Genomic DNA, 13,168 nt, shown 5'->3' with positions numbered 1-13,168 from the left:
ATCAATTGACGAATCTATAAAGAAAATGGAAATCACTTGATTTCACTGTCCAAATCAATTCAGCAGTTGTGGAACTAGCCTATGAACTTGACATACATATTGTTCATGCACATACCAATCATTTATGTTTGTGTCCGATTTGAAAGTTCTAAATGTAACTGACGTGGTCCAAATTTACTGTCAAAGTTACACTTGTGTTTTGTTGAAAGTGAATGACTAAAAATTGTCTGAAAAAGTTTTGCCTCAAAATTAATAGAGCAAGAACACATATTGCAAAGTAGTTCACTTTCACATGTTTTTTCTCCATACAGAAACATTTCAAACTATCCGACATGCACAGGCTTTACTTTTCAAACTATCAATCTTCGGAAGCCGATAACTATGAAATTTTCATTTTCTCCAACTCAAAGTTTATCACAGATAATGACAACAGCAGTACCTCGTTGCCTTGTGCCGCACTTCATAAGGTCACCCAACACAGTGCTATCAGCTAAGGGCCTCAATTGTTGTCTTGCTACATGCTTTATAATTTTCAACATGCCTGCCCCTAAATTAGCAGGAGCAGCTCACACTGCTGTCCTCCCCACATTGGCAACAGTCAGTAAGCAGATTATTCATTCCTTTGTTGGTGAGCAGGTGACTACTGATCACATGGCATGTTGTGCACAACCCAGCAACTCCACTCCCCACAACTGCCATCAGCCAATCACAAAGTAATTTTTATCAGAGTATAGATTTTACCTACTTTCATCATTGGAGCATTTTCAAAAGTTAAATGAACAAACTTGGAAACAAAAGTGAGTGACTCATTTTCATCCTAAAAGGGCAGAAAAGGCGACAAAAATTTAAAAAAGAGACAAATTTTAAAAAAGGTTAGAAAGATGACTGATTCCCCACCCTGCAAACATGTATGATATGATGATTTTTATACGAGACTGAAATTGGGAAATATCTTTGCTCGAGTGATATTTTTCAGTACCCCAAGATTTTATGTGTTTAAAAGAATTGAATTGATTTGCTTCTTTGTTTATTCTGTTGAATGCTCAAATTGATGACTTCCAGATTCCATGCATTTTTTAAAATCTGTTTTTTTATTGCTAACTGCCTTATTTGTTTGAGCATTTCCAACATGATAATATTACATGTTTTACTGACACGAGTGTGATTCAAATGAAAACTGTAATTACTTGTTATTATGTAATGCTGAAAAATGCAGTAATAAAGTTTTTGATGTAATCCACATGACGTGTAATCACACATTCCACCACTTTTTGAAGTGGATGGTTACCAGATGAGAATTCTTAATTCTTTTGATTGTGAATGCAGCTCCATGTTTCACCTACACAGAAGTGACATGTCTTTTAAACTTTCTGTACCACTTGCTTGCTTCAGGGACACAAACGAATAACAATACTGCACTTTCATCTCACAATCCATTTCCACAGTTTTAATAGCTTCACTGCTCAAAAAATTTGTCACAGACTGCTGCTCCAACATGATGCAAACTGACAATGGGGAAGCCATCCTTGCACTGCCACAGCTTCCTTTTTCATGACACAATAAAGCTGCCAATGGTTGGTCATTTGTCAAAACAAGGATAACTCCTGCCAACCCGACAACACAACTTTTAGGAATTTTGCCGCATTTATGAAGTTTTCATTTGTGTTACCACGGTGATTAGTTGCTTTACCATTATCAAATATGTTTTAAATCAACCTCTGCTAGTATTAAAAAAACATGATATTTATTTTATCATAAGGGCATCACTTTCTCCATGTAAAACATCAGTGGCAATATTTTTGTCTGATTTAGGGTTCCATCTAGAGTGTCATCGGTATGTGCATGTGCTATGTATTTTTGTATTTGGCACCAACGATTTTGGCCAAATTTCACTTTGGCATGCAGCACTACACATTTCTTGACATGACACACAACAAAATACTAATCAGAAAGATGGATTTGAAGAAACTTTAATAATGCACTACTGCACATTTTCTTGCATTGTTGGTGGATCCTTGTAGACAATGTGTTTGAGAGTCATAGGGAAATGAAAGACTTAGCCAGAGTGCCAAGGGTTAGGATGACTGATGCAAAACTATAGTAGAGAAATAATTTTGAAGCTCACTACCAATGAACTTGCTACAGAAAATGATGTTTTAATATCTACAAAATTAATATAAAAGCAAATAAGAAAACATTTTCAGTAATGACATAAAAGCATTTCATGGTTTATTACAGGCAGCCATGAGACGGTCTGCAAGATCCATGGCCTCAGCGTGACCTTCACAGTGCCTCTGGAGGGATTCCGAAATTGCAGATTGGCCATAGTATGCCCCTGCAATGGCTCCCGCCATGCTGGCAATAGTGTCTGTGTCACCACCCAGAGATATGGCATACTGGAGCGTGCGGCGGAAGGGGTTCTCAGTCTGAAACCCATAACTTATCATCAGAATTTAAAAAAAAAATACATTTACTTTGACATGCATATCATAACTAGTGCATTATTTACATATTCTATACTCCATTTATATCACTTATAGTTGACAAATTCTGCAACTGCAATAGAAAAGCATCACATGAGATACAAGTAAACCATATATTAATGATTAAAGACATGCACAATGTGAAGACTTAAAACCACTGATGAGCCAATATATTTTGACCACTGCCCACAGCATGACTGAATGCCACCTGGTGGCACACAAGGAGATTATTATGGCCTGGGAACAAGCACTCCAGAAATGGTGAAGCTGATCAGCTATTCACGTGCTACTGGTGAGCACCTAAGGAAAGTTGTTGAAAGATGGTGAAACCACAAGCAGGTGGCAACGTCTTGATCCATGCCTCACCACAGGATGTTGAGGCTGAAGAGTTGCCCATTCTGTAAAGCAGGATAGGAGGACTTGACAACAGCATACAATGCTGGCACGGAGACAGGTATTTCAGAGTACGTCGTTCAACATGGGGCTCCGCAGTATTTCAACCCCTAGGAATTCCCATGTTGACCCAATGACATCATCAATTATAACTGAATAGGGCACAAGAACATCAAGATTGGACGGTGCAACAGTCGAAACATGTCTCATTAGTGAATCATTTTTTCTTGTTAATCCACATCAATGGTCATGCCTCTATATGCCGATGTCCAGGTGACTGGCTGGTCTAAACATGCACCACACCACAGATACTGGTGCGGGCAATATTATGATATGGGGAGACATTCACGTTTACTAGTGCGGTACCTATGGTAGTTGCTGAAGGCACTATGACAACTGTGCACTATCAAAGCATTATTGTGGGCCACCTCAGTCCTTCACACTTGATGTCTTCCCCGATAGTGATGGCACTTTTAGGAGGATAAATGTGTGTCACAAGACCAAATTTGTGCTACAGTAGTTAGGAGCATGATAGTGAACTTTATGTCCTGGCCACCTAATTGGTCTGATCTCAACCAAACCCAAATGAACACATCTGGGACCCTATCAGGTGCCAGGTCTGTGACCACAAATCACTGTCCTGTAACTTATGGGAATTGTGGCATGTGCATCTAGACATCTGGCCCCCACACATCCGCAGAAACCTACTCGAGAACTTATTGAACCCATGCCACACAGAATCGCTGCTGTACTGCACTTCAAAAGTGGTATACACTATACAATGAGAAAAAATAAATGGAAAGAATCCTGTAAAGGAACTTGCAGGTTATAAATGGAAGATAAAATTTCAAGAGCAGCCAACAGCTCTCACATTCAGTAAAACATTGCCACAAGTGCACATTACCTCAATATCAGGGATAGGTCGTAGAGCACGCAGAAAGCAAAACACGGCAGTTGGAACAGAATAGAGGGCAGCAATGTTTGTCCCCAGTAAGTCACAGACTTTGGTGTTGATGTCATCAGGGCTCCCATCAGCATCTAGCAGGTCCAGTGCTACACTCAGCTGCTTCTGGTAAGGTCGACATTCTTCCATCTCCACTCTGAAATGTTACGTCGGTCTGTAACGAATATTTTTACTTTCTCAGAGGGTTGTATTTACTGAATCTCTATGAAAGACAGTAGCTCCTAATGTACCTGAGTTAAACTTCAGAGAATGTTTGTTGTAAAAATATAATAGCTGCTTAAGAAAGTGAAGTCAAGTCAGTCATAAAATCTCTCTCAGATGTCCGCTCATGACAATTTAGAAATAGTAGCAGTAGAAAGAGGCTGAAGAGTGAAAGTCCATCTAAATCATTTGCCTCCTTTCCTTCTCATAACAGATGACCTCTAGTGACTCACTCAAACTTGAAGGTCAGGAGGTTGTCAGTTTCATCGGAAACACGTAGTCAGAGTCCCTCGTATGTGTGTCAAACACAAATGCCATGCAACATGCAATTTGCTACCACAAACAAGTGCATAATTCTTCATACCAAGAAAATAGTTAAGCATAGTAATTTACAGATCTCTGAGACAAGACAAATTAACCTCTGTCAGACACCCTGGCATTACTAGTCTAGAAAATACAGAGCAATAAAAGATGAATATCTTATAGCAAATTTATAACTTTTACTCTAATCAACCTATGAGTATGTGCGATTGCTCAAAGATAAAGCAGCACAGAACACATATCTAATCCCAAAACTGGTTCTTTAGGTGTTACAGTAAATTTAGTTCAAATGGTTCAAATGGCTCTGAGCACTATGGGACCTAACATCTATGGTCATCAGTCCCCTAGAACTTAGAACTACTTAAACCTAACTAACCTAAGGACACCACACACATCCATGCCCGAGGCAGGATTCGAACTAGTGTATAAAATACGATGACATGGAAATAGGAAAAGTTGAGAGTGTAAAATTCTTGGGATTACAACTTGATGATAAATTCAGTTGGAAGCAACATACTAACGAATTGCTAAAGCACCTAAACAAGTCTGTGTTTGCAATGCGAATGTCAGACATAGGAAATATAAATATATAAAAAAAACTAGCAAGTTTTGCTTATTTTCACTCCATTATGTCATATGGTATCAAAAATTTGGGGAAACTCCACAAACCGAGAAACAATTTTTACAGTACAGAAGTGTGTAATAAGAGTAATGTGTAGTGTAAATCCAAGATCATCATGTCAAAACCTATTCAAAGAAATGGGCATAATAACCACAGCTTCTCAGTATATTTATTCCTTAATGAAGTTTGTTGTAAATAATACATCTCTTTTTCCAACCAACTGCTTAGTACACAGTATCAATACTAGGAATAAGAACAATGTACATAAAGATTTAAAATCACTTACTCTTGCCCAGAAAGGATTTCAGTATTCAGCAACATACATTTTCAATAAGTTACCAGCAACCATTAAGAGTTTAGTTTCAGACAAGGCACAATTTAAACTTAATTTAGAAGAATTTTTGGTGCCAAACTCATCCTATTCCATCCTTTTGACAATACTTGATTGTAATAGCCAAGTAACTAGCTATTGTGTGAAAGATGGATTTAATGACAACAGATTTAAGTATTAAACCTGTTAATATTAGAAGTTGAATTTTGATTCATGTACACAATTTTACTGTTTATTGACTGAGGATCATTAACATTAATGAAACTCAAGTTTTTCTAATTACATTTTTGTAATGTGTTTATATGACATGTTCCACACCGAGGAGGATCCCCTCTTTTGTGGGTTTACGAAATGAATAATTAATCTAATTGTAAAACATTCCAATGATGAGGTAAAATGTAGTTTTGATGGCTCAAAAGAAGCTATTTCATGGTGTTGCAAGTAAATGCAGCCACACATGCTGTGTGATGGAGGTCAGCCTTTTGGCAGACAGTGGTGATGTGATACCGCACATTGTGAGGCACAGTGAGGTATACTCGAGGATGTGTGGTGTAACTGCCACACTGTCTGATTTAGTGTAATTCTGGCAGGCTGACTGAAAATCAGAGAGTTGAGGGACTCAGAAAAATTCTGGGCACTGCTAGACTCTGAACTGTTTGAGGTTATGTGGATTCTGATCTATTTTGATGGATGTTGGACTTTAAATACCCGATGCCAAGTGTGGACATGCTAGATAATTGTACATTGGGATAAAGAATAATAGCAACCAAGATTACCTATGTGACTCAACATGCTGTCTTTTGCTGAAAATCATTTAAGATCAATGGACAATTACATGTGGTTTAACTTAGAAAAATACGCAGTCTCCCTTATTTGAATGCAAACACCCCCTCTTTGGCCTCTACATATAAATAATCATTAGAGCCAAATCTGGAAAACGAAGTCTCAGGAGAAAAGGAGTAGACTTTTAAAGTCACATACAAGCAAAATATTATTGTACTTTTTATTCCCGTACGTTCACAATTGTGACATCTATGCCAGCAGGCAAATAAACAAAGCAGTCTATAGAGAGAAGAAATGGATACTGAATAATAAGTGCAAAATTACTTAAGGTTACAGTCTTGTGATAGTGCCGGTAATCATGCAAGCCGGTATACTACTCAGTTTTGTTGTTACAACAGTACAAGTTCAGTTTGCTGTTCATAATGCAAAAAAATTGAAACAGTGTCATGAAGATTTAGGTTCCACCAACCATTACTTTTGTTGGTGTACTAATAAAACACAGCTTGTAGGTTGATGTGTACAGCGCATTTCTAACTCTTCAATAAAACATGTAACTCCCGCCCAGTACCCCACGACTAGACAAATGGTTGTTACACAGCCTCTCCCTGTGCAATTCACTCTTACACCGTGTGTGTGTGTTTTCTCCAGAGAGGACACTATTCAAAAGATCAACAATATCTACCTGTGCGTGCTAACTTACCAACATCTCAGCTATTCAATGAATGGCTACCTTTACTCTTTCCAGTGTTTGTATTGCACCGTGCACTTTTCAGTATCATACTAGCCACTCTAAAGAATACAATTAGGTGAGAATGTGTTAACCATCTCAGAAATTACAAGCATAATGCAATGAATACTATTATACATGACAACTGAGTAAAATGTGCTATTCTAGCCATATGAGAATGGAATATGTAATAGAGCATACCCATAGTCGTCATCCTCAATTTCATGCATTTTATTCATTAGCTCCTTGATGAAGGTTGTAGCATCTAGGCCTTCTGACGGGATGCTCTGTAATCCTTGATAAACTGCAATAGCCTGGAGTGAAAGTGAAATACAAACAAATTAATTTTTTTAAGTTCAAAAATATACCTTAGTCAATTACTCATGCAAGAAGTTTCCACTTACAAAGTAGTGTGTATACTCGTGAATAGGATTATTACTATTACTATTATTATTATTATTATTTTCGATTATTCCCATTTAAAGAGAGCGTTTGAACTTTAATTCCTTTATGATGATTGTTTATGCTTTTTCTGAGCCCAAATTTTCTTCATGTGTTGTGTCAAATTTATGTCTTTTAATGATGTTCCTGAATTCAGTTCTATTTTCTGCATTGTTTACTGTTATGTGTGGTTGTCTGAGGTCCTCTTCAACTTCTTTTATCCATTTTGTTTTTCCCCTGCCTGAGTTGATGACTTTAAGAATTCGCTTTGAAATTCTGTTTTTATTCATCCTGTGGATATGTCCACAGAACTGCATTCTTCTTTTCCTTATTGTATCCGTAATCTTATCTGTGTATTTATATAATTCTGATGTTCGTCTCTTCTTCCAGATTCCTTGCTCTTTTATCAAGCCAAAAATTTTCCTGAGAATTTTCCTTTCTTGTTTCTCTATTTATTTGATTTTAGTTTGCCCACCTATTTGTGTTGTTTCATATGCATACAGTGGCTCCGCAAGTATGACAGTGTTGTAGTGCCTCAATTTTGTGTTAATGGATATGGGCTTTTTGTTATAATAGTTCCACAGGAGTTTATATGCTTTCTGTAGTTTTTTTTATTCTTTCCTCATTGGCCTTTAGGTTGATCCCTGATGGCTGGATGATTTCCCCCAAGTACTTAAAATGTGGTACTTGTACGATTTTCCCATGGGTTGTCACAATAGGCACTTTGTCTTGTGGCATTCTTTCTATGTACTACATTTTCTCATACGAAATTTGCAGGCCAGTTCTTTGTGCAATTTTGTGTAACTTCTCTATGGCGTTAGTGGCTTCTTTTCTATTATTTGTGAGGATTGCAAGGTCATCTGTGAAAGCTAAACACTTCACATTGAATCTATTATCTTTTCTAATGCCAATTTGGATTCCTTTGACTTCTTTTTCCCATGTCCTGACAATTTTTTCAAGAACGATATTAAAGAGCAATGGTGAAAGTCCGTCACCCTGTCGCACTCCAGTTTGGATTTCAAATGGTTCAGAGATATCCTCCATAAACTTAACCTTGGAGACTGTGTCAGTTAATGTTTGCCGAATGATTGCTCTTGTCTTTCTGTCAACGCTGAATTCTTCGAGCATGTTGCAGAGCACTACTCTGTCTACTGAGTCTTAGGCCTATTTAAAATCTACAAAAGTAACCACCGTGTTTCGGGTGTTTCTCATCTGGAGAATCATTTTCAAATTCCAGATCTGTTCTATGCATGATTGTCCCTTGCGAAAACCAGCCTGGTATTCTCCTATTTGTGGGGTCAGCTTGTTCTTCCAATATATTCATGAGAACTTTTCATAGGATTTTGTGTGTGACCGGCAAGAGTGAGATACCCTGTAATTATTTGGTTCAGTTTTGTCCCCCTTTTTGCAGAGTGGATGGATGAGTGTGCATTTCCTTTCAGAAGGGATCTGTTCTGTTTCCCAAATGTTTAATATGATTTTGTGTATTTTTCCTATTACTCTTTCATCATTTAGCTTCCATAGTTCTGTAATAATTCCATCTTCTCCTAGGGCTCTTAATTTTCAGTGTCTTGATAATTTCTACTATTTCTTTGATGGTTGGTGGTTTAGTGTCGGTCTTTGGTGTAGATGTCTGGTAGTGAATATCCTCTGTAGGTCATTCGCAGTTGAGAAGTTTGTTGAAATAGTCTGAGGATTTGGCAGTTATTCTTCGTGTTAGTTTCTAGTGAACCATCCGGCTCTTGAAACAAAGATTGGGTGGCTGGTATCCTGCAATATGTTCTTTAAACGTCTTATAAAAATTCCTGGTGTTGTTGTTCTTAAAGTCTTGTTCTCTCACATCTACTCGGCGTTTGTCAATTTATTTTTTCCCTCTGAATAGTTTTTGATGTTTGTTTTCGGATTACTAGAAATTGCTTTCTATGTTTTGTGACTATTGAAGTTTTTCCAGGCATTGGTCCCTTCTTCTATTGCTTGGTCATGTATTATATTCCACCAACTGTGTTTTTCCTTCTCAGGGGTTGACCCAATTTCATTGCGGATTTGAGGACGTCCACAAGTTCTGTCCAGTTTGTGGTGTTTGTCTGACTAATTTCATGTAAGATGTTTTCCTTGTTGAGTTTTATGTATTCAGGGTCTGGTCTCAGCACTTAGTTTAGTTTTGGCTTCTTTCTATTGGGTTGTAATCTGGTCTTTATCTGTAGAAGATGGTGGTCTGATTCAAAAAATCCTCTTCTTGTTTTCACATTCAGAATTTCTGCTGTGTTAACGCTTGGAGATGGCAACATGGTCTACCTGGAATTCACCCACCATTGTGTTGGGCGACTTCCAAGTATACAGTTTCTTGTTGGGTTTTTTGAATTGTGTTGACATATTTACAATGCCGAAATTTTCACAAAAGCTTATCAATCTTCCCCCATTCTTGTTGGTTCTCTTGTGAGCTGTATGGATACCGGTGATTTTCCTGTATTTTATCTCTTTGCCTAATTGTGTGTTGTTGTTGTTATTATTATTATAGATATGGTGCAATCAACAGAATGATGATGAACACCCTTACAAAGAGTCAGCATACCAGCCTTGTGCGAAGGAATGGTGGATTTGGTGGGGTTGGCGTGCATCTCCCCAGTGCTTCAGGGATGAGGCCCGACAGTTCACAAAATTTCGAAACGTGTGACACAGGTGTCAGTGTCATCAAAGATGTTGGGCACATCTCTATCCAGGGAGAGCCAGGTGGGGGGTGTGTGCAGAGGGGGGGGAGAAGTGTGCAGAGGGGGGTGGGAGAGTTGGGGGGGAGAGTTGGGGGGGGAGAGAGTGGGGGTGAGAAAGGGGGGCAGAGGGGGGAGAGGGGGGGATGGGGGCGAGAGGGGGGAGAGGGGGGATGGGGGCGAGAGGGGGAGAGGGGGGGATGGGGGCGAGAGGGGGGAGAGGGGGGGATGGGGGCGAGAGGGGGGAGAGGGGGGGATGGGGGCGAGAGGGGGGAGAGGGGGGGGATGGGGGCGAGAGGGGGGAGAGGGGGGGATGGGGGGGAGAGGGGGGGATGGGGGCGAGAGGGAGGAGAGGGGGGATGGGGGCGAGAGGGGGGAGAGGGGGAGAAGGGGGAAGAGGGGGGGTAGAGGGGGGAAGGAGAGTGTGTGCTAGCACTGGAATAAAGTGTTTGGATATATCAACAGGTTGTTGACTCCTCTCACAGCTTAACCATATATATGAGGGAGAAGTGACTGGTAAATCAAATTAGAAAGACATCACATTACTACCAGAACTGTGCCACTAATAAGAGAAAGCCATTATGCCCATTCAATTTCTGAACAGTTACTACAGTGTTTATGACTGTGCCAACACAGCAAAGTATAGGGCATTTTTTTCATTGATGGTAGGGTAGCATGGTTGGCATATACAAGGCAAGTACATGTCTGAAGGCTCCTGGTAGAAATATATCACCCTGAATCTGCCAAAGACACTTCTCAGAAGAGTGGAGGAGTGGGATCCCCTTGCTCCTGTGGTGGGAAACTGCGTCTAAAGGCAGAAGAACCAGGAATAATGAACAGCACTGTGGATATAGAAGTCATTGGAAACCACTGCATTAAACCAGTTGCATCCACAGGACATGCATTCTTCAAAAAGTTATTTCATGATTATTTTCTTTGCAAAGAGTGCTGAAGGTGTACTCCTAATGTCCTGGTGTGGGTGGACTTGAGAATTCCTCACCAGTAACAGGGCATTGCTTTGCAATCATAGTCAAATGTTTGCAACAGTATCAGTATGTCTGCTGCACGTCAATGATGTTTACAACAGTTTTCTTACGGACAGAAATGAAACAAATGTCACCTTGTGTGCACAGTTTTGTTGTAACTTCAGCAATTCAGTACAAGATATCTGAACGGTGACTTTGAAGAACTGAATAGCTGCAAGAGCGTTTGACACAGAATGAACTAGGGGAAGCCATGTTTTTCAAAGATTGTTTTGCTCTTCTGTCAATCGATGTGCGCCTGGTCAGCTGACGATTTTAGTGCTACATGGGGATACAGGATGTTGTGTCATACACCGAGACAAAACACACTTTTTACGTAGTCAATCTTCCAGTCTGCAGCGAATTGTGTGCTGTTTTGAAACATCTCATCTGGCACAAATTGTCAATCTGCCTGCAACTCATGCCTGGAACATCACTTTTCACAGTCAATGTTCTGGCTGAGCTTTACAGGTATAAAAAACAATCCATCCTCATTGCATACCTTGCCTAAGTAGCACTCCAGGAAAAAGGCTATTGTGGAGAAATCAGCCTAAAGGTGGTTGCTGTTTTGTTGGCAGAATTAATGTTCAGGTAATGTCATGCTCTCAAAATTCTGACAAAGGTTTTGATTTTTTCCAGCTCTGTTTTCTTGTTTTCTGCTTGTTTGTTGGAACACATAAATATCGGCAAATCAATTATTTTTGCTAGAAGATACTATAATGTTTCCACAATGTGCCCCATCTAAACAGCCTCTCACTCCTGTCCCACCATTTCACACAAAGGAGATGTTCCCTTCTCACAAAAGACTTCTGTCATTTTTGGATTCTTAGCTTGTCATCTATGATGGGAGATCTTTTTTGTTAGTCATGCAAGTGCCTAGTGCATAGCCATAACAGAGTAAATACAGCAGGTGGCATATAACAGTGATCCATGTGGACTGTATAATCTCTAGTCAAAACATTTCTCCAATAGTCTATTTAACAAGTGATATAACAACTTGCTCCTGTACCCTTTCTCTGCAAACACGTCTTTCATAAGTAGGCCTATACACACCCAGTCAATGCGTCACAAATATGCCTTACGTATCTTGTTCGCTTTTCATGTACACGTGAAAATGAATTTTTTCACAAAAACCACAAATATCTTCTCATCACCCATCAAAAATTCATTGGGAACAAATGATGAGGGAGACAAACAATTTAAATGATAAAAGTGGCCAAATTTTGAATCGAGGGTCAACAGTTAATCTGATTATGAGGAATATATTTGATATTGTTATTGATGTCCAAGGTAACTTATCACAGTTCTTAATTGTTGGAGGAAAGGAATGATTTCATGGAATACTATTGCTACTAACCAATAGTCACCAAGTTTTTGATTTATAAGAAGAGAAATGATTAACAATAAATGTGAGTATATAGGCTCAGTTTTTTAATAGTTCACTTTCCCCAAACACTATACATTTGTAACTTTTTCTGTCTTCATTTTTTCACTAACATTGATGACCAGTCTCAGATTTCAATATTTCCACTGGCATAAACCACCCATTGGCGTGGAAGTCAAGTCAAGAGATGCCTCCATATTGACAATTCCTTGAAGAGTGTGTACAAATTAAGTATGTAAACTACATGCATTCAAGTCTCTCATCTGCTGTCTGGTATTTTAAGCAGTGACGACTGAAATAGATGACTCAATATTCCACACCATCATTTTCTTTGCATATGATCAAATTATTAAGTATTTTATTAATAGAATTGTTTTACAAACATTGTCAGGAGAAACATTCTTGCAAATACAGTACTACATCACCACTATTTTCTGTTACTTCCTGAACATTCAGCTGCACAGGAATCTATCAGTATTTATACCACCACCATCTGTTTCTCTTTCTTAACCAGACTAACACAATGCTTCCTACCAGTGCACCAAAAACTTAACTACAATCAAATTTCACCATTTCAAAGTTGGGGCACTGCATGAATAGAGAAAAAGCAAACAGAAGTAGCTAACAAAACCGGCCTGCAATAACACATGGTAGCAATAAACAATGCACTGTTGAGAATTACAGCTAATTCAGATTTGGATAACTAGGTAGTAGCATAATGCAGACATTTAAGACAGTTCAGAGTGGTATGTCCACTACAAATATTTGCACACTACAAGAGCCAAATTCAG

General features: G+C 38.9%; 1 protein-coding gene across 1 annotated transcript in view; it reads right to left on the bottom strand.

Annotated features, from left to right (window-relative positions):
- Nucleotides 1-2,131: 2,131 nt before the first annotated feature.
- Nucleotides 2,132-13,168, bottom strand: part of LOC124794771 (ADP-ribosylhydrolase ARH3-like) — a 35,595-nt gene continuing 24,558 nt past the window's right edge. The window contains exons 5-7 of the mRNA XM_047258397.1: nt 7,027-7,139; nt 3,781-3,976; nt 2,132-2,426 (exon numbers count right to left, since the gene is read on the bottom strand). Coding sequence (XP_047114353.1) covers nt 2,223-2,426; nt 3,781-3,976; nt 7,027-7,139 — 513 coding nt within the window. The 3' untranslated portion in view covers nt 2,132-2,222. The remainder of the gene's footprint in view (nt 2,427-3,780; nt 3,977-7,026; nt 7,140-13,168) is intronic.

This window comes from Schistocerca piceifrons, chromosome 4, assembly GCF_021461385.2.
Source record: "Schistocerca piceifrons isolate TAMUIC-IGC-003096 chromosome 4, iqSchPice1.1, whole genome shotgun sequence".
Classification (NCBI taxonomy): domain Eukaryota; kingdom Metazoa; phylum Arthropoda; class Insecta; order Orthoptera; family Acrididae; genus Schistocerca; species Schistocerca piceifrons.
Note: the sequence above shows the minus strand (reverse complement) of the source record. Positions and strands in the feature narration are given on the sequence as shown.